General features: G+C 45.2%; 1 protein-coding gene across 2 annotated transcripts in view; it reads left to right on the top strand.

Moving 5' to 3' along the window:
• LOC119461304 (ubiquitin carboxyl-terminal hydrolase 15-like) overlaps positions 1-22,217 on the top strand; it is a 70,821-nt gene that overhangs the window by 24,574 nt on the left and 24,030 nt on the right. For both annotated transcript variants that reach the window (XM_037722556.2, XM_037722555.2), the window contains exons 12-19: positions 2,091-2,174; positions 4,535-4,626; positions 4,752-4,817; positions 6,076-6,204; positions 8,736-8,806; positions 14,477-14,739; positions 17,593-17,855; positions 20,591-20,694. In XM_037722556.2, the coding sequence (XP_037578484.1) occupies positions 2,091-2,174; positions 4,535-4,626; positions 4,752-4,817; positions 6,076-6,204; positions 8,736-8,806; positions 14,477-14,739; positions 17,593-17,855; positions 20,591-20,694 (1,072 nt within the window). The remainder of the gene's footprint in view (positions 1-2,090; positions 2,175-4,534; positions 4,627-4,751; positions 4,818-6,075; positions 6,205-8,735; positions 8,807-14,476; positions 14,740-17,592; positions 17,856-20,590; positions 20,695-22,217) is intronic.

The following is a 22,217-nucleotide window of genomic DNA, read 5'->3' as shown; positions in this document are numbered from 1 at the left end:
ACAAGACAAATTTCAAAAATTGAAAAAAAAAACACAAAAAAACTTCAAAAGTGCTTCCTATGTTGTGTGCCCCAAACATCTAGCATGCTGCAAAAAGAATTATTATTCTATCTATGATAGCTACTGATGTATCACAGTAAATGTTTGCTGGGTGTGCAAAATTTGTATTTTGTGAAAATTAAGAAAGCAACCAAATTCCCACTCTATGGTATTAAAATTAATATAGGGTTTAAATACCGACATACGAGATAAGAAACTTCATAGATCAAGAGAATAATAGATGCATAATCCGAAAATGCAATTTTACAAAGCTACCTGTAAAATTCCGAGCAAGCGCCCCCCCTCGAGCAAGTCGAAATAACCGGCATAGTTAGGGGGGTTGGGGGGGGCGCTATCCCGGAACGGCACCAAAATTCAAGATGGCCACGACAAAATTTTCCCGCAAAAAAAAAAAAAAGCGCAGTGGGAATAGCATTAAAATTTTATTGAACATGAACTTTATTAAGCCAAAGATTTGTTAGTGGTGTTTATCACTCTCAACACCACCGTAACTCAAAACCACCAAAAGAACTACAGAAAGCGCATCGACGTTGCACCGGCGCATCGACGCTGCACCGGCGTGTCGCTGCGACCGGCGACGCGAACGTTGGTTATGCAGCTTCTATTCCAGGCAAAATTATGTCCGCGAGAGTAAAGTGACGCGTAATGTTCACTTTATTAAAAACCATGTCCACGGTGAAACGTTTAGCACTAATGAGAGTTCCGCAGCTGAGTGAAGCTCAGCTGCAGTGCATGGCTACCGACGGCGGACAGCGAACCGCGGCTCGGCCATGCTCGCATCGCAGCTGGTGGCGCCGCAAACATCAGCATGTTTTCTTCATCGTGTGAAATTATTGCGAGGAGAGGGTAAAGCGGCAACGACGGTAACAAAACATTGCTGCTTGGGAGCATCGGCGGTTCGTGCTGAAGCGCCGTCTGCTACAGATTCGAAGTGAACTGAAAAAGGCCTAGCGACGATATCGGTGGCGAATGATCAGCAGCGGTGAAGCTGCCGGTGATGCCAGAGCGTAGCCGCGACCACTCCTCTGTCACCGAGTGGTCACGTCGCTGTGCCACAGGGAACTCCTTTGTGCCGTGCGAGAGGCAGATCTCGCCGTCGGCCGGCGGTCCGTGAACTACAGACCGCCAGCCGCAGTTCGCCCCGATGCACTCGTGTGCCCACTGGGGCGCCCGGGTACGACCATGATTCGATAAAATGGCTCATCGGGGCACCCCGATGCGCACCGGTGCGATTTGCCGAATTTGCCATCATTTTCGTGGACTGGATGTGGCAGGCCAGTGTTGGTGCGGAGCGGGAGGGGGTTGGGGGGGGGGGGGGGGGGCGCTTTCCCGGAACGGTGCGGAAATTTGAAATTAGCAGTGAAGTTAGGGGGGTGCTCTTGCACGGGTGGGGGCGCTTGCTCGGAATTTTACGGTAGATTTTTTTTGGTAATTTTTAGGCCTAAAGACCCATGTCTCCCCTTAAGTACAGTGCTGCGTTAGGCTGTGCATTGTGCACTGAGCTAATACATGAATGACGAGTTCGAGAACCGTGGCACGGGGGGGTGCTGCCATGAAGCCATAGTTTTAGGCAAAACTTTCGATGCTGTGAAACTGCACCTCAAGGCAAAATTTGCATAACTCGCCCCCCAGCATTATTGTTAAATTTGTTAAATTGTTGGTGCGGGTTATACGCGCCAAAATACAGTACTTGCAACAGGAGACTGGACTAGCAGCCAGCGCGTGCCTGCACGGCTGGGTTGGACGGGCCGCCGTACAAGTTCGCACTGCTGAGAGCACAGTCGGCGGTGCGGAATGTTCAAACTAACCATCACTAATGCTTACACGTTCAAATTACTGCACATTTTCACACATTGAAATACACATTATTTTGACAGAACCACAGCATCAGTTTCAATAAACTAGAAGTTTGAATTAACGAGATTCCTCTGTATTATGGTTAAAAATTATTTTAGTGCAGTGGGTTGAATTCATTTTTCTTGTTACAGAAATTAATTTGTCTCCTGACCTTGGCTTTGATCTCCTTGCAGGTAAAAGTGACTATTTCAAAAATGAGCACCATTCAGGATGTGTGCAACTCCATATCTCGGTTGATGGACATCCCAGCCGACAGGGTCAGTAGCAGCTTCTACTACTGTCTGCTCCTTCAGCTACCCGTCTTGCTTAATTAGAACTGCTGATGCCACCATAACTTAGAACAAAAAGGCATTTGCAACACCTAACAGTTTATTTTTCTAAACTAATTTGAACCTGGTGTAACTGTATCAAAAAGAAAGAAGATTAAAAGGACGTGCTGCTCTCTGCACCCTGTGGATGCAGTGGACAATCTGGTCACATACTTTTGTGCAAAGATGCAAATGACTGCGTGAAATTTGACACATTGTTTACAGGCATGGTCACAGGCATTGTGAACTTGACAAGGAGACTGGAGCAGCAAAACATGGGCACTTCGTGTTCCTTTGAAGTTTGCGCTGCCTGCAACCACACGCAAATGTTGTGAATGCTCTGGTAGTCTCATTCTGGTTCACGTGTTGTTTGCTGTTCCGAATTTGCCCTGAGTCGGTATTTTGGAGCTCAGTACACCAAAGCCGCTCTGCTGTGTTAAGTTGGCTTTTACAGCCGTAGCTGTTGTGTTTGTGCACAGTGTGTTTAGCCGAAAGAATGCACAGAGTGAATGGAGTACGCAGAGGGACGCCTTTGACTAATGTCAGCATGCAAGTAGTGTAGTTTTTACGAGCCGACTCATCTGCAATCTGTGGTTGATGTATCTGAGGGAGGGAGGCATTTTTGTTGAAAACTGTCGACGTGAAGGACTTTAAAATTACATATGTCACAATAAAATAGTGTACTGACTTTTGTCTACCTTCTCCTTTCTCAGTGCCCTTTTCGAGGAGGGTAAAGTGCATTTGTCATAGTATCACTGCCAGCTGTCAGAATTTTGCTTATGTTTTCTTTTTTTTTGCATATGAACCTTAAAGTTTCAGGCTCTTCATGAACAGGTATTTTGTTTGTCACCCTTGAGCTAAATTTAGCTGGTGGTTTGCTTCTCGAGAGATTCTCAATCAATCATGCAAGTTCTGAAGCCATACTTTCAACTCCAGGCATGCTTGTGGTGGAGGGGTTGATTGTTGCCTCACCTGTGATAGACAAGATGGAACTCATTGTCCCTATGAAAGGTGCTAAAAGGTTCTTATGGGCACTCTGACTTAAATGTTGAATGAAAAAACTGTTTATCTGGATTTGCTTTTACATTGCATGCCAACATGCTGCAGTGGCTTAGTGGCAATGGTGCTGTACTGCTGACCACGAAGTCACTGGTTTGATTCCCTGTTGCGGTGGTCGTATTCTGTGGAGATAGAATGCAAACATGCACATGTGCCGTGCTTTTGCATGCACATTAAGGAACCACAGGTGGTCAAAAATAATCGAGTCCCTCCCCCGCTACAGCATCCTTCATAGTCCCATATGAAGCTTTGAGACACTAAACCCCACAATTTTACATTGTCTACTGAGATTATTGGTTGTCTAGCTCGAAAAGCGTTTTGAAACATAAGGCCATTGGGGAGTTTTGCAACTGGTGTATGATGGAAGAGCTGTGGTCCATCTCGTCAAAGTTTGTCATTTTTGGAATGGTGGCTCAGTGAGCTTAGGACGCCCTCCGCCTTACCGCATGGAAGCATCTTTCAATTGCTTCTGTGATGTTCAAGGAGGGTACATCAAACGATTCAGGCCAGCCTCATCCCAAGGCACTGCACATGCTCAAAAGCAGTGTCTTGCAGACGGCATGTGCCACAAGGATCGTTAGCCATTCTGCTTATCTTGGCCCCCTGCTTTTTGCCAAATACAGTAGAATCTCGGTTGATGCGATTGTCACGGGAACTGGAAAATAAAGCGTATCATCCAAAAATCGTATTCGACCAAATCGTATTATGGGGGGGGGGGGAAGAAACACCTTATCCCCAAAAACGTATTATGCAAAATCGTATGAACGAGGTTCCACTGTAGTGATTGCTGTCAAAAATCTGAGAATCGCTTGAGACACTGAAATGGAATGGCAAAACTTCAGCATATTCTGTAAATACTAGTACAAAATTTCCACCTGGACTAAGCAATTTCACGAAAACGTTAATCTCTAGTTTCGTTAAAAGCTGGCTTTGGCTTTCGCTACATGAAGTTAAACCTGGCCGATGAAGTAAAAACTGGCTTTTGTTAAATGAATCATCGCAGTGACTTCTACCCGTTACCTAAGATGTTACCAACTTTCCAGCTAGAAGAACAAGTGGACCTGGTCCAACTGTGCAATAGTTGCTGCTCCAAGAAAATCCAGATGTACTTACATACTTACTTTTCTAGAGATGAAACAGTGGCCCAAGCCATTGCTTCCATTGTGTGGCATTGCTGTGCTGTTCTACTGGCTTCCATGTTTTCGGGTCTGCGTGTATCAACAGATGTTACATGCTTTCATGCATTGCAGCTCGTGGTGACGGAAGTTCACAATCACCGGTTCCTCAGGGTGCTGACACACTCTGATCAGGTGGACACACTCGAACGGAGCGACGTGTTTGTGTGAGTGCCCGTCGTTCTTCGTCTGACGAGTTTGTGACGGAATTTGTCATGCCTGCCTTTTCTGAGCAGTTGGTATAACATCATTGTCCTCCTTTCCCTCTTTTTTTTGTCATCCTTATGGGCAGGTATGAGATGCCGCAGTCATTGGATAACTCCACATTGTTTTTGCCAGTCTACATGCGGGAAAAAAGGTGAGTGAGCCATCCCTGTTGTTTTTCTTATTTCGTTGTCTTGGTAACTCTTTCGTGCGCGGAAGTTTTCATAGAAAAATTTATATTGGAAAGGTGGAAAAATTGTAAGGAAGCATTATTGACTAAAAAAAAAAATGTTTTTCGCAGAAACTAAGTAGATTTGATGTAATTATCATGCAACTCCTTGTGGAACTCATTGCAGAACAGTTTTAGAATCCTGGGCCATTCTCAGAAATCATAGAACCTGAGTAATAGCATAAACAATTAATGCAGGCTACAAGTTTATAGCGGGCAGTGACTACTTTTCTGTGGCAATGCCTGTTGGAAAGGTGGCATAGCTATGAATGGTGGTGGAGCGCTATGAATGTATCAGGGAGGCACTCCTCTGATGCAGGGCTTCATCGTTAGCTATGGCACCCTTGTGCTGGTAGAGCTCGGGTGCATAGCAGGGTCAGTGGAAGCTGTGGAACGTAGGTGAGGTTGGTTGTCAGTATGAAATAGAGGTTTATTTTAGCCCAAATACTTGGCTATTCCAATGCCAAGTTCTGTGAGGATGTACGGTCGACTACAAAAGATTACGGAACACACAAGCGTGTGCCAAACTGCCTCTCCGTGACACTTGCAGTGCATCAGCAGCTGTCGAGAGCAGTGCTAGGCTGGAAATGTGTCCTTTTGCTGTTTGCCGGCGTGTCAGTTTTCTTGCTCGGTGCAAGGCTTCTCTTGTTTTCTCAATTTCGCGCAACACACTCTTTGACAGCTGTGGCAACGTGCTTCTGTGTCGAGAACAGTATCATTGGAAGTGTTGTTGGTGAGACCAGCCGTGTGCCCCTAACTGGGATATTATTGCATGCTGCTGTGCGCTACGCATGAAAATGAGGAAGTAGAAAAACTATGCGCGGCGCAAGAAAATTTACATGCTGACATAAAACAAGGACTCACTTCTGGCCTAACGCAGCTATCGACGGCAGGTGTTGCACTGCTGGGTGGCGTAAAGAGGCAGTTTGGTACAGGCTCCCGTGGTCCGTTAACTTTTGCTGTTGACTGTACATTTTTAAAGAGGCCCTTGTAGAGAGAGCTGTTATAAAGTGCTGTTCATGTTCCTTTCTTCAGCTTTTTTCAAGCCTTTTATTCAGCGTCTTCATTCGGTTTCACTTGATCATATCTGTTGTGAAAGTTTCCCCAAGCTTTTTTTATTCTCTGTTGTCTGAATGCAACTACATTCGATTGCATCTGCTGATATCCGCTGTGGTGGTTCCAGCTCGCAGTGTGCTACCAACAGCCGGGCAGCGCCAACCTGCCACCTGTTCAGCTACCCGTTCTTCGTGTCTGTGCCTGCCAAGGACTGCACCTACGACATGCTCTACGAGCGCATCCTCAAGTGCCTCGTGTGAGTGCCGATGGCCCCTCGTTTTTCGGCCCAGCTGTCCTGTGTGAATCCTGCTTGCACATAATGCAGAAAGCAGGTTTGGGGAAAGAAAAAGGCAGAAAGAGCTCCTGCAATTACTTTGCGAGCAGTGGTGGCATTTGCATTAAACATTAAATCAAACACTTGCCATGCTCTGAGGCTTGTCCAACTCGACAGCTGTGTGGCCAAGTATCACCGAATTAATAAGAGTTTCGTGCCACAGAACAGTGCATATATCTGCTGGGTCTGGAAAGCTAGTTCAAATTATTTGATTTTCTGAACTAGTGACGGTAAAATTGATGAGGTCTTGCTCTATTGAATCACTGATTACGGAGCAAAACCGAGAACTGGTACATTGAATGGTTTTCACAGGCCAAATGCCTCTTTGCTTTTCAATGCAGCTCCATGTAGCTGGCATGGCACAAAAGTAAAACGGACCAACTTGCCTTCTGTAACCAGCAATCGGCTTGCAGATATCTGAGACGTTGTTCTGGAAACACGGGTTACTCCATGTTGACATTTTGAGCCAAATCAGCAGCCATCCAGGTCTGTCAGCTGTGGCGAGATGGTGAATTTGACAGGTCTGGCTGGGGGTGTCTAGGATAATACCCCTGATCAGCACTTAAAAGTGTGTGTTGTGCAGATGATAGTATATGCCAATTAAGTTCGTATGTCTTACACATTGTCTCCTGAATAGGTGGTACAATTGCCATCAGGACCAGCTCTATTGTTACTAGGGCACCCCTCTAGCTTACTGTATGGAAGTGGTCATGCATTCCCTTCCATGCAATTTTAATGAGGGCATATCAAACGACTCGGGCCGGCCTCATCCCAAGGCACTAACCTCACTCCTGGTGTGTCTTGCAGAAGGCTTGTGCCACAAAGTAGCAAGGCTTGTGCTAGAAAGAGCCTTGCCAACTGTTACTGCTACTCCTGTAAATTTTTGTTATTATTTCACTTTGGTGTAGATGCCTGCTGAATGTCATCGCTTAGCTTTGGCACGTTCAAACACACAATTTGATTTAATAAAGCTCTAGCAGCACGTGCAGCACCTGGGATTCTCATCTGCTCGCTTGTGGTTGTGTCGCTATGCTCTTTTTGGCTTCCTTTTTGGCCTATGCTGTCGTGATGAGACTTCTTGCTCTTCCATTGAGGAGACAGGCTGCTGGTGAACTTTACATTCGTGGACACAGCTCAGGGAACGCCGACGTAAGGGACTGCCAAGAATTGAAACATTAGTCATGGCAAGGCATCCTACTGGAACAGAACCAACAAAAGAAGGCAAAATATATTGAGACATGAGCCATAGCAGGGTATCTAGACACCACAGAATTAAAGGATAGCAAAGTGTTTGAGCACCAGATACAGTGTGCAAAAGTGTTTCAGAAGCCCATCAATGTTCTGCTGTTATATCACGAGTCATTGCCTATCCATTTAATGTCTAATTTGCCTCCCAAAGGTGAAGGTATTGTGGTGCCTAGGTAAAAAAAAAGTTTGTGCTCCAAGATTGCATAAAAACTACATAGTAGTACAACCAGTAGTTGAGGTGCTTCGTCAATGTTTTCCCGTAGCATCCCGGAAAGTTTCTGACAAATAAAAAGGGAAGGGGGGTAGCAATGGAAAATTAAAGCAGTTGGAGCAGGCATCAAAAGAACCAAGTTCTGCTGAAGATGCAATGCGAGGCATAGGTTTTTGTAGGGGTGAGCAATCTCTTGATTGGGTGATGACTCTGGATGATAGGGTAGCTGGCCAGCTGACTCAGATGTAGAGTCTGTATAATTATTTCTTCTCTATTTGTACGTTTCGTGCAAGTGCCCTTTGTGAAAGGTTACCAAAGGTAAAACTCTTGCACCCATAGAATTTCCTTTAAAAATTACTAGTGGGATGGCGAATAGCCAGCATAGGTATTATGGACAGTGTACGGATTTGCCTAAACTTGGTCCTTTGGGCTTCAGTTAACTTTTTGACATTGCTAATTGGCCATCTTCAACAAAATACATAGCGTTTTAAGTATATAAGTATAACAATTTGCTATATATAATAGCTTGTGTGTACAGATGCTTGTTTTCATGATTGCTAGTAAATTTAGAAAAATGAAGTGGAATAAATAATGTTACAAGAACGTCTGACGCTTCTACATCCATGAGGATTGGACAAATCCGTGTTCTACTCATCATTTGTATGGTAACTGAACTACTGCGGTGTCAAATTTTCTTGAAGTAATTTTAGTAAGAAACTGTGCTTGCACCCATGTTTTGCCTTGCCCGAGCCCTGTTCACCCCTTTCCCCATCATCCACCGTAATAACCCAGTGGCTATGGCACTGTTCTGCTGAGCTCGAGGTTGTACGTTCGATCCGTGCTACGGTGGCCACATTTGGATGGGGGCGAAATGAAACAACGCCTGTGTATCGTGCATTAATTGGGTGCATGTCTCATAAATAGGTCAGGGTCTTGGTGCATAAAACCCCAGAATTCAATTCTGCTCCCTATCACCTCCTTTGTTTTTTCCCAGGAGGTACGTGACGCCCCCGAAGCCGGGTGACGAGTGGTGCGGGAGCGAGAGTATGGAGGAACAGAATGGAGGTGAGTTTTTTTTTTTTTTTTTTTTTTGCACATTGCCACTGGCTCTGAGTAAGGAGGCGTCTCTGTTTCTCTCGCAATGGGGTTCATGGTGCCCGTTTTACACCTCTGTTCAAGGTATGCTGGAACAGCACAACTGAACAAGAACGAGAAAGCAAACGCTCACTACAGGACAAGTGCTTGTCTTGTTGGGCATGTTTTCTTCTTTATGCCTGTTTAGTTAAGCTGTTTCAGCTTACTTTGAAGGTGAACCAACTACCATATTATATACTCTATTCTATAACGAGCCTTCAATTGTTACGTGAACCCGATTTTCATGCCGAGAAGTGAAAATTGCAATGCCTTTGATTGTAACACACAACTCGATTTTCCTACTTCAAGAATTTGTAAATACAATGCCGTTGGTTGTTCACTCATCATTTTTTCATGGTGAAAGAGAGTAATAGTGAATATCTGTTTCTTCCGTGCTGCAATGAACCGGACATCGCTCATTGTCACTTTTGGATGCCTCATTATTACTATCAACAGCGCAGATGATCTGGCCTTCGGCATCTTCTGTGGCATTTGATATACCACAGTTCTTTTACACCTTTGCAGATTATGGCAGACTAGCTAACGCCTCTAGAATATACTGTAGCCTAACGAACTCGCGAAGCAGTCACGAAGGTACCACAGTGCTGTAGTTCATTATACACAGCTCTTGCAGCTGCATGGGCGTATGGATCGTGTCCGATTACAGAAATTAATGCCAATGATAACTTTTCACTAATGTAGTGTTGTCGTCGTACTCGAAGGTAATGCACATTTCCTTTTTGAGTAAATGTTTCTGAAAACAAAGGTTGTGTTAGAGTAAATGCGGTAGTTTTCGCTACTATAGTGACACTATAAATGTAGTGTGGTCAGATGCACAGTATGCCTAGTTGTGGCTGCAAGGTTAATTGCAGCTTCTAAGCTGCCCATTTTTTGCACTCTGTGGTGTGTTTTTCAAATTAGTTTTTTTCCACAAGATTGCTGTCAACTGCCAGTGTATGCAAACCATGGTATGCAGCGCTAAAGTGCGAAGCAGCTCACAAGGTTACAGACGCTTATGTTATAAATTCCTGTCTTTTCTGCTCAATGTAAGCCTTGTGTGTCCGGACTTGACAACCTGTGCATAGTTGCGCCATGCACACGCTCATTGTGCTTTCCCATAGTACAGACAAACTGATGCTATTAAGAATTGGAATGAAGGAAACTACAGTTTGTGCACAGAGGGCCAGGATCTTGTGCCACCTGTCACGTCTTGTCTTTCTTGCGGTTAGAATTTCCATGTCAGTGTGCTCAAAGCCTTTGTTCAGCTGTGTGTCAACCTCGCATTGATGCCAACCAGTGGCATTTTTTGTCTTAAGACAACCGTGGTTGGTTTGCTATGTTCTTTTTAGACATGGAATTTGGTGTGTAGGCTGGTGTTTGAGAGATCCAGACATAGTCTATGGGCAGCAGAGTGACCACCACCACTGTATGATGCCTGTGTCAAATGGACACTAAACAGAAACGATATGTCAGTTTGGACTGACAAGGGATTCATTCAAAACTTCGACTTTTGCTAATTTTGCAGTAATAGGTTGATTATTAGAAAAGAAAATGAACGTCAAATGTTCCATTTCTTTAAATTTAGCGCCTTAGCCCTAGCACCAGTACATCAGCGTGACTTCATGGATTTCAAAGGTGTTTTTGTATTAGGGCACTGTAGTTCTGTAAAAGTTTTTGTATATCACTTAGTTCAGTCTTGGGCTTTTTTTTTTAGTACAGTGTAGTCCATCTTTACCAATATAAAAATTGGCTAGGCTTTGAGTAGACGCCATTAAGGTCCATGTTGTCACGGCTAGCTCGTGCAAGAACCTCTAGGGAGCAGCGCTACCTGTCTGTTGTTCTTGCATCATCTATGGCTTATCAAGCCTCCTCTCATGGTAAAGAGTGGCTTTTTCATTATTGTAGAAAGGCAATCTACTAATACCGCTAAAACTATTTCTGTTTAGTGTCCCTTTAACCTTTAGCATGTACAGACCTCGGGTCTGTTAACAACAATGCGTGAGCACATGGCTGCAGATGCCATCCACGCCTTCTACTGACACGCTGTCGTAATCAGCGAGATGATGTGCTGTGCGCACCGTGCCCAGGCTGCATTTGATTATGGGCACAGCGTGTAATCTTACTGATAATGTCATTGTGCCAGTAAAAAGTGCCGATGGTGTCTCCGGCAACAAGCTCGCGCATTCTTGTTAACAGATCTGAGGTCTTTACGACGCTATGCTTATAAGAAAAAGTGCCATCTGTCCCTAGTCTAGGTAATTCTAGCTTACTTTGATTATGTCCTTGGCTGACAAGTCACTAGCTTGCATGCCTTCATCCAGTGTTGGAGTTGCATACACTGCTGTTGTCAGTGTGTCACTTGTAAGAGTGTACATCTTCACACGGGGTAACTTGAATATAAGATGGCTACTGAGATGCCCCTCTGCTTACCCTGCGGAAGTGGTCACACTGTCATTTCCGTGCATTACAAGGAGGGCACATGAAACTATTCAGGCCAGCCTCATCCCAAGACACTTTCCTCAATCCTGGGGTGCCTTGCAGAAGGCTTGTGCCACAGAAACTCCTCGGCACACATTTCTAACTCCCCAGTATCTTCAGCTGTCAGCTGTGTTCTGTTTGTGCATGGAGTCACCATCATTCGATGAGCTTCGTGCGATTTTGGTCACATCACATACTCCTTCCTTATGTTGTTAGAATTTAAACCTTCTTTGGCATTGTCTGCCCGCTTCTATGTCTGACCCCGTTTGCTTATGCTACCACTGGTTGGCCATCATTGCCCTGTGTTCACAGTGCATGTTAGGGAACATCAGACAGTCAAAATTATTCCGGAACACTCCACTGCCATAACTCTTAGGTCTTGCTTTAGAATGCAGTCAATCAGTCAGTCAGTCAATCAATCAACTATGTTCTGATCTAATGTTGCCTCTTCTCATTACCTGGCACTCTCCTCGTCCTTTTTGCACTTGTTAGTGTTCAGTGCTGTCTTGGCAGACCATAAAGTTTGACTTAAATACAAGTCCTCCGCTGGACACCTAGTTTCGTATGTTATATTTCAGAGTCTTCCAAACGCCGGAAATATATTAAGGGATCACAGAAGAAGAAGATGAAGTCGGTCCCCAGTAAGCAATCTCGTAAAGCTTGAGTAGATGATGTAGCTAAGAAGTGCCACATATAGGAGAGATATGTTGAGAGATTTAATATCTTAGCACTTTCATCCAGAACAGAGCTATCTTAAAAGACTTGCATCTGTAGTATGGCATTAATAATATTTGACACCAATTGCAGCCACTTGTGGCATTCTTCAAGGATTCATAGCTTTTATGCCTATCATGCAGTTCTGCATCTGAGAAAAGGAATGCCCCTTTTTATCTTTTTCTTCTGTTGTCGGGTCCTGAAAAACTTGTTATATTGCTAGTACAGTTAAACCTGGATATAACGAAATTGACAAATTCCCGAAAAACTTCGTTATAAAGAAGATTTCTTTATATGCAGGTTCGGCACGAAAATTTTAAAAAGAAACGCCTACCGTATGTACTATCGCTCAAGATTTACTCTCAATACACTAAAGTTGCGATGAACAAAAAAGTCACAGCATGCTAGGCACGGCGCGGGAGGCGAGAACATGGGCGGCGGCCGCCGTATCTTCAAAGCAAACTGCAGACAAGGTCAATATCTTGCGTTTCTTTGTCGAAGCACTCATCCTTCAATTGTCACACCAGGTACTGGATGCGTGGACGCGTGTCGTTTTGCACTAGCGCGAGGCGTCAGAAACGAAGAGCGAGCAACACGATGGCGTTGTAGCGTCGTGTAGTGTCACCTAGTGTCAGGTTAGTGAAGTGAAGCGCAGAGACTTGCGCAGTAATGTACGAGTGGCGCTGCCAGCGCATTAAAAAACCCCATTTTTTTCCTTCGGCAACATCAACTGAAAAAGGAGATTGCCGGCTTAGCGGGCTATGCCAGCTGCAGCAAGCGGCGAGATCAGGTTTGAATGAAGGAAGGGGGAAAGGTCACGCCCACGGCGGCAAGATCGCCGGGTCGAGGGACGCAGGCCCGTCTCGCGCATGCCTGCACGCACGCACACGTGCGCTCGCTCTCGCCTCGCAGTCGCCGTGAATTTGAGCGCGCCAAGCGTGACGCCACCGCATCGCATTCCATCGCGGCGGAGAAGGTGCTTCCAGTTGGTGCTTGCACGAAAACGACAAAATTTGGGGCAAAATCTCTAGGTTGTCGGCGGAGAAAATTCGTTATTTCGAGGGGGTCTCCCGCTGCCACTTAATTACGTAGAGGTCTCAAATACATGTGCTTCTATGGAGTAATGGCGAGGAATAGAAAAACTTCGTTATATCCAGGAATTCGTTATATGGTGGTTCGTTATAATCAGGTTTAACTGTATTTCCCTTAGACTACCATTGTAGGTAGCACTGAAGGAGTGTCGAAAAAGTGACATAAGCGAGCAGTGTGGCAGTCCTTTTCTTATTCTGACTAATAGAGGATTGCTTAGAACTACATTTGTATAATGTATGTAGCCTACAACACGACATTTTTTGGCTGGGTAGTGCTAAACCAAACAGTGGCACCAAAAAACATCTGCAAAGCTTGCGCAACCTTGCGCTTTCTTGAAGCAGAAGTTGGGTTCAGTGCTAGTGCCATCACTCTCTGAACAACTTGCCCACCTGCTAAAAGAAGCGAGTGTGGCAGCTAAGTTTTTTTTTTTTTTTCCTTCTGAAGAAACATGTTTGCGTTGGTGGTGTAGCTTTTACTATAAAGTGTGTGTGAATCGGGCATACCCATTTTCTCACTTCTCAGTGCTCCATCTGTTTCCTAACATGATCCAACAGTTTCCTCTTTAGTGGACCCCATTACTACAACAGGCCTGTGGTAATTTGTCCACAGCTTTTGCTGTCTCATACAGTTGACTTTCATTACTTGGACCTATGCGGGACCACAAGATTTGGTCGAATTATCGAATAAGTTAATGGTGGCAGAATGAATGAATTCAAATCCTTTTCATTGCTTGAAATAGTGTCTTTTTTATTCTTGCTCAACTCAACCAGCATGCGGTGAAGCGCACTGACCTGTTTTAACGCTGCCTCGACATGACACGACACGAAACAAGCGGAAATGGGTGGCTTCAGGGGCGGAAGGAGCGTGGGATACTAAAAGATAAACAAATCAGATTCATGCTTACGGAAGCAGTAGCACCGTCTGTTGAAGTTCTTGTTTTCAAGCTTTTGGTAACCGCTGCACGCATAGGGGGGCACCGGTAGAGGTCAAATTAACTGATGCCGCATGCTTTCGCATATAAACTAAACAAGCTTTCCTTCTATGGTATAGTTTCTCACTGGGACTTCCCAGTATGTTTGAATTCAGCGAAAAGTCCGAAATTGAGGTCAAACGAACGAGAGTTGACGGTGTCACATGTTTACCTTAATGTGGTGCCTTCCTGCTAATCCTTCACAAGTGCGGTGTTATGCCACTCTGAAGCATTGGTGTGGGGCATCCACAGTGCCAGTTTTAACGGCCTTTCCTCTGGTGCCCCATGTTCCTCTTCTCTCTCTCTCTTTGCATGCACACGTCATCCCGTGGGGGTGGGGAACGCAGAGGTTCAGAACGGCCAAGACGAGCTGTTTGCAGACGCGGACGAGGAGATGGCCAGCGAGACGACTGCTGAGCCGCCACCCAAGGAATGCCTAAACAAGAAGCGGCGCCTGTTCACACTGCAGTGCATCAACGAGAACAGCTCGCTCAACCTGGCCACCCTTGTGGACAACGGCCAGCCCCTGAAGCTGGCACCGCGCACTTACCTGGGGGCCGACTGGCTGCCCAAGGTGCGCGCCCACTACTTCGACGAGACCAAAGCGGACGTGAGTGTCCTCCTTGCTCAACTCAAGTTGAAAACATTCTACAAAAGTTGGTAAATAGTAGGTTTGTTTTGTAAACATGTCGTGGATGGCTTGTAAGGTGACTTGAAGTGGTATTCATTCATGCAGTGACAAAAGCAACTGTTCACAGAGTCAAAGGTGTGTAATCTCTGGCAAGTTCCTAACTCACGAGGTCAACCTAAACCTCACAAAGTGAGGTGAGGTTGAGAACTGCTAGGAATTCTGTGATGTTGAAAATTTTTACTTCAAGCACACAGATCAGTTTGAGCTCAAGTGACATCAGCTGCTCGGCGAGGTCCTGTTGGGAGTTCGTTTTCCTCAACTGCTTATGTGTATAAAACTGCTCTTTCTGAACTACATAATCAGTTGCTGTTTTCTCATATTAAATTTCAACATGAAATTGTTCTCTGCCGAGCTCTAGCAAAGATCTGTCCCATGTGTGTACCTCACGCAATTATCATCACGCAAATTTCCTGGCATTCCTGCGAGGTGGCACTACTTTGCCATTTTGTGTAAAGCGCTAGTTGTAAAGCTCTAGTTTTGTGAGGCAGTGGGAGCTGAAAGTGGGACTGGCAGAAAAGTGTAGGATGACATGGAGGAGGAAGGGAACGGTCGCCCACGGAAGGGGGGAGTCGGGAGGATTGGTTAAAAAGGGGAGGGCAGAGGGAAATGGATACGCCTGCTCCGTAAAGGTCGCTCGCTTGGTGCCACATGCTCGCCTTCAGCCCCGATTTGTCACGTGGGAAGTGTAGGACGGCGACCGAAGTTGCGGACGCCGAAAGTTGTCTGGCTCGATATTTTAAACGTGACCTGCACACACGGTGGCTTTGAAAATTGCAGCCGTAAAGAAAGCTTGCACCATTCAGTTTGTCCTCCATACTTTTCGTGGACGAGATGGCTCCTCGGCATCCCGAGAGGCGTACGGCCGCTATGAATGGCTTTGCCTCGACTTGCCATGAAATTGTAACCTTGGTCGCCGACACCTGGCAAAGCATGCTAGTTAGGCCTAACACAGGGTTGCAACAGTTGCGCCAATGCGCCATTTTGATACAATTTCGTATATTTGCGCTGAGCTGCGCCAAAACCGTTATATATGATGAAATTGTGCCACGCTGCGCCAAAACGCCCGACCAGCCGCGAAATTTCTCGGTTAAGCTTGTTTTAGCGGGAAAAAGAGGCCGCGTTGGCAACCTGCTGCTTGGACATCGCCATCCAATCCAGTCCGATCCAGTAGTGCAAGAACAACACATGCCCAGACGAGACGTTGACTTGTTTTGTGGTGGGCGCTGTAGAATATTTTTGCTAGTGGTTGTAGTGCGGCGTGTTGTATATGCAGTAAAATCTTGCAGAGACACGGAGTGCGCATTGCTTGCAGTAATGAAAGCACTTCACCATTGCCGCATTGACTCAAGATTCTCGCTGTATCTGTGCACGCGGTCACGAGCGGAGCGGGTATGAATACACCACGGGAAACTCGCTTGTACAGTACAGCAATCGACCCGGCACTGACCGCGTGAGCTTTGTAGGCGACGCAATGCACAAAACTAGCAAGGGTTCGGTTCCACGTGGCAACAGGCGCCGCGTTGTAATGAAGCTGTGCCGATTTTCGCTGTACACCGCTGAAACGGCAAAAGATTGTCAAACAGTCGCCGCATGTTTCGACTACCGCCGGAACATCGTGACATGCATGTGTACTTTCTACATGTTTGGCGGAAAAAGTTGCGTGCAGTGCGCCCCTGCCCTCACCTACGCTGCTAATGTGAATTACCGTATCATCATCAGCCTGTATTGCAGGACGAAGGCCTCTCCCTGCGATCTCGAATTACTCCTGTCGTATTAACGTATATTACCGTATATACTCGCGTAATGAACGCACTTTTTGTTTCCAGAGATCCAATGCAAAGTTGGGGGGAGCGTTTATTATGTGGGGTCAATTTTAGGGCGTTTTATGAGTAAGCATTCTTTGTGAAACTGTTAAACTGCATCGAATTTGGGATTTAGTTCTCTAAAGCGGAGGTTTTTTTTTTTCCGTAACCTGCTTCAAATTTGGATTTTCCTGCTCCAAAAGCAAGATTTTTCTGCTCCAAAAATTGCTCCAAATCCTATTTTGCCTGTTGCACTACTGCTAACAGTTGAGACAGGTGTGGCAGTAGGCAGCAAACCGGTGCAGGAAGTTTGGCGCTCATCAATGATTGGGCCCGATATCATGCCCACGGGCTAGACAGAAACGGGGAGCATGCCTAGCAAGTTGCTGTGGGAATGAAAAATACTAAATGGGCTATTCGTAGTGCACAACTTTGTAAGCACTAACATCTGGCGGTTTTTAATGGCACTTGCTATTCTAGAAGTCACAAATGTTTTCATGTAATGCAGTTTGTTTGTTATCACAAAGTTACCCTAGTCACTCAACAAAAGTCTGTGTCTGGGCAGGGTTCGAACACGTGACTTTTTGGTTGTAGGCGAAATGTTCTAACCTGAGCACATTATGCAACTTTCACAACTCACGTGCAGTGAAGTAGTGAGATGCGCTACTTCGTGCGGGCTTCCCAGAAGAGCATGTCATCACAGGCAATGAAATTCATGATAGAGAATAGGCAGAGCTCTGTGTGCCGACCGATTTCTGGTGCGATGAATATTAAACATCAAACACTTGTCGAAAGGAGTGTCAATGAATGAGCAGTCTCTGCACACCATAATGTGTGGTTTACACATTGGAATTTGCACAAATGCATTGTGACCTGCTTATGTCAGTACATTAGGTGCTCCCTAGTTTTGTTGTTGCCACAGCATACATGTAGAGTTCCGGTTCAACCGGTAAGAGTGCGTGTTGTGCAGGACGTGCTGATCCACGAGTCGGTGCACCAGCGAGCGGTGAAACGACAGCTGCAGTTACGAGAGTGCCTGGAGCTGTTCACAACGACCGAGAAGCTGGGTGCCGAGGACCCCTGGTTCTGCCCCACGTGTCGGAGTCAAAAGCAGGCCACCAAGAAGCTCGATTTGTGGAGCCTGCCCCGAGTGCTCATCATCCACCTCAAGCGCTTCTCCTACAACCGCTTCTGGCGCGACAAGATTGACACCCATGTCGACTTCCCCATCACGTGCGTCATTTCGCTCGCCTCTCGGGCAGTGCTGTGCCCTTGGTCTGACCTTTCGTAGCTGTGGAAGGTGTAGCTAGGGATCCATCTGTGGACATAGCTCCAGAATTTAAATTTTGTTTGAAATTTCGGACATGAAAATTGCGGACATATCAGTGGTGACTGCATTTTGATGAGGTGAAATGCAAAAACACTTGTGCACTTCAATTTAGGTGCACGTTTAAGAACCCCGGGTGGTCAGAGTTAATCTGGAGGCCTTCACTACGGTTTTTCTCGTAGCCGGAGCATTGATTTGGGCATTAAACTTTGGTGAATCAATCACATTTTCTTCACTGTATGGTCAATCAAGGAAGTTTACAGGACACAGGTTCCATGGCAAATGTGAATTTCTGTTCTGTAAAAGCATATCGCTCCAATTTAATAAGTTACCGGGCAGGTCGTAAAAACTATATTACAGACTGCCTTTTTGCGAATCTTATCCCCTATATATATTTGTAGCCAACTGGGTATTGTGTACCATATTTATTCGATTATAAGGCGGTCACTTGACGATTCTAAGGTAGGGGTGCCAGTTGGAGGACCCAAGAAAAAAGAACACGCTAATATAAAGTGATATAGAGTAGCTGACGGATTATTCAGACTCAGCAGTGATTGCCCGAAATACTGAATTACTAACACAGCTAAAATGCAAAATGGCGACCACAAAATATGGGGGAAGGGAGCTCCAGCACGTGGAGTGGGGTCTATATGTGAATTTTTACCTTTAAGTGTTGCTTCACTGCAGCGTGAATATCGCCTTATAATGTGGCTTCACGGCATGGCGGCGCGCGCTCCCGTGAAGCCACATTTACAGGCATAATTCGCGTATAAGGCGGGGGGAAGGGGGGTGACTTTGAGGCTTAAGATTCTGGGAAAAAGCCTCGCCTCATATGTGAATAAATACGGTATATGAAATTTTAGAACATTTGTTTCCTTTAAGTTTGCATAAATTGAATTTATTGTTAGCAAACAGTATGTAAACTTTAGGAATACAAACAATTATTTGAAGGTTTCCCCATTCTATTTTTTGTAGCAGTGCATAGATACTGGTAGCAGTTGCTAGCAGAAACTTCAATTATCACATAAAATACCAAGATAACACCCAAAGAAAATTTATGGGGAAACATGCTAACATGTTCCTTAAACAAGCAAAGTATGCGCTAATGTAAAAAAGCATGATAACATTATTGCATGATAACCAACTGCCACATCATTAATATTTAGGAAACTACTCAAATGATGTACAGGAAAACCTCGTTAATTCGGATATGGGACAGAGAAGAATGTTTGAATTAAATTGAATGTCAAATTATCGAGGGTACCAAGAGAACAATAAGCAAACGCCTAAAACATATGATTTCATTTACAGAATGAATTGGCAAATCCTATTTCTACTTTGCACAAAAGCAGTTCGGAAGCTGCAATTCTTGTCATCTTGCAACTGATTAGCGGTCACAGCGTCGGAGGCCTCGTGGCTTCTTTCGCATTGGGCCTTGACACAGATGGTCCGTCTATCGCGATGTAGCCGGCGGATTTGATACCAGTGTGCGGGCTGTGGTATCGCCTATGCATTGCACTGAGTCAAAACAAAACTCGCACGCCACAGCCGCTGCAAGTGAAACCATGGTCGCTGTCGATGCAGTCATGGGTGGATGCCGACCACGCAAGTCTGAAGGCACGCAGCCAACGTGCAGCGAGTCAAAACAAAACTACAGTTTGCAACATCCACTGCGGAAGAAACCGTGGTTGCTATCAACTCCGCAATCACGAATGCTGTCGACGAAGCTCTGAATGCCTGTGGCCAATGCACTCTCAGTTTAAACGAAACCACTGCGTAGGAAACCACAGTCGCGATCGGCACTATCACAGATAATAACTGCGCGGTTCTAAAAGGCATGCGGCTAACGCACGCACCAAGTCAAAACGAAACAACTGTTAGTATAAACGCTGCGGACGGAAGCATGCTCGCTGTCGACGCGATCACGAATGGCAACGTCGCAGTTCTAAGGGTACGTGCCCAACGCGGTGTCATGCGCAGCAGCAAATGCAAGAATAAAGGCTATAAAGACAAATAAACCTGAAGCATTTTGGCATTCCTGTCATTTTGTAATTATGAATGCTGATCGCGACCGTAGTTTCATTTCGGTTGGATGCTAGCGCAGCTCTTGCTCTTTTACGTCTCGCATTTGCGGCGCCCGCTGCGTTCCGATTTTTCTCGATATAGACCGGTGTGCGGCCAAATATGTCCGAATTAATGAGAATTTTTTGGCAATAAATATTGCTTACGCCTGCAGGGACCAGAGGACGAGTCCGAATTATCGGATTTTCTGAATTAACGTCGACTCAACGAGCTTTTACTGCATTGAGATCATTTTAAAATGTTTTGAGGAATGAAAGACATCAATGGACTTTTTGTTTCATTTAATGGTTGTTTGATCTTTTATGTTCAATTCACCTGCATCTTGTGGCGACTGTCATGCAGTGCGCTGGCATTCAGAGTGCGTCTCGGGAATTGCAAGGAAACAAGCGTCTTCGCTGTCTTTCCTTCATTGCTTCTTACGCCTTTCGACTTGTGCCAAGATGCATTCTGAATCCACTGCAACTGCAAACTTTGTTCTTAGGGCAGGATAGAGCAGCCTGCATGCATCTCTATGCTCACAAAGCAACTTGGAACACAGCCATTTCCTCCTTTCTTGCAGTGATCTGTGCATGGACGACTACATAATCAACCGGAAGCACGAGCGAGCTGTGTACGACCTCATTGCAGTCGCCAACCACTACGGTGGCATGGGAGGTGGCCACTGTGAGTATGGGCAGTGTAATTGCTTGCGCAGGTTATTTTAGGCATTCATAATGAGCATTACTGAAAAACACATAACTAGCACAATGAAGCAAGTGTTAACGAGGACCCAAGAAGGACGAAGACTAGATTGCACAGTGCACTTCCAGCTTATTAATATTTAAAGCATTTCGTCATCAAGATCATGCACATTCATTAGCACTGGCACATTTATTAGGCACGTTCATGAGCACTGGCATTCCCGTCTTATCTGAAAAACAATTTCACCGAGTCTACACTGAGGTGCACTTTATTGAGGCGTACTTTTCACTTTCTATGTGCATCGTCTTTTTTAGGGTTGTGCGAATAGTGATGTTGAGTTCGAAGCGAATAGTGATTTTGACCGAATATTTTCGAATTAATTATTGAATAGTTGCTGTTCAAAAATTTCGGAACAATTATGAAGGTTATGAGAAATAAAAAAAAATATATTTATCTTTATCCAAAATTTGTTTTTCAAACTTTATGTCTGGATGCAGTGGTGGTGAGAAAAGAGGGGTGCCAAGATTGGCAAAGATGGCGCCACCATATACCGGTGCATCTGGAGTTCGTTGCTTGGTTTCTTTTGCCCGTTAACCCTTTGCAACTCCACAAGGTCGATTTATTTTATTGCTGATTTAAATTCTTCGAAAGAACCTATTTCGAAAAACAAATGGTTGTAATTTTTTTAGGGTGACCGTAAAGTGACGGAAAAATTGTTTATGTTGTACAATACACAATGTTTATTCATGAATAGGAAGATAAGCGCACTGAAAAATGCTTGAGTGCACGTCCGGAAACCGAAACAAGTGAGAAGCCTTTGTCTTACCGCCAACAAGGTGCGATAGAGCTTTCGTGGTCTCCAAAAAAGAAAACGCAAAAACGGCAGCATCATTTGTGTATATACGCGCCTGCCCGACAAACAGGTGTAATTGCACCGCTGTGAGCGATAAACGATCGCGTAACAAGCGGTCACCCTTTGAGAGATTTGAACCCAGATAGCCATCGGTTTAGCGCGTGCAACAGGCGGAAGCCGCCGCAGGAGAAAGCTGAAATGTGCCGCCACCGCGCTAGCGAGAGCCGACGCGCCGTTGCCATAAACAACAAAAAAAGAACGGAGAGGCATCGGCGCAAGTAAAAAATTCCACGTGTTCCCGTCAAGTGGCAGCACATGCCAAGCGAAGAAATGATGAAAGAGGAGTGATTTTTAAATATACAAACGATGACGTAAATGTACGTATGTCATTGACCATTTTGAAGGTGTTCACGGAGGACATATATGTGCGTCATTGACCCTGAAAGGGTTAAACAAAGTTGATGAAATGATTCCAATTAATATATTTGAAAGCTCCCATCATAACGTGTAATTATTTATACAGTTTTGCTGAACGTGTGGGTCTATTTTTTATTTTAAAAATCATGCCTTACTGATTATTAGACAGTAAAAAAACTCTTGACCACGAGTTTGCCAACACTTCGAAAAGCATGAATATTACAACTGCTCTCGA

Source organism: Dermacentor silvarum, chromosome 8 (genome assembly GCF_013339745.2).
Source record: "Dermacentor silvarum isolate Dsil-2018 chromosome 8, BIME_Dsil_1.4, whole genome shotgun sequence".
Lineage (NCBI taxonomy): Eukaryota > Metazoa > Arthropoda > Arachnida > Ixodida > Ixodidae > Dermacentor > Dermacentor silvarum.
The sequence above is the reverse complement of the archived record's forward strand: the minus strand, read 5'-3'. Positions and strand labels throughout refer to the sequence as shown.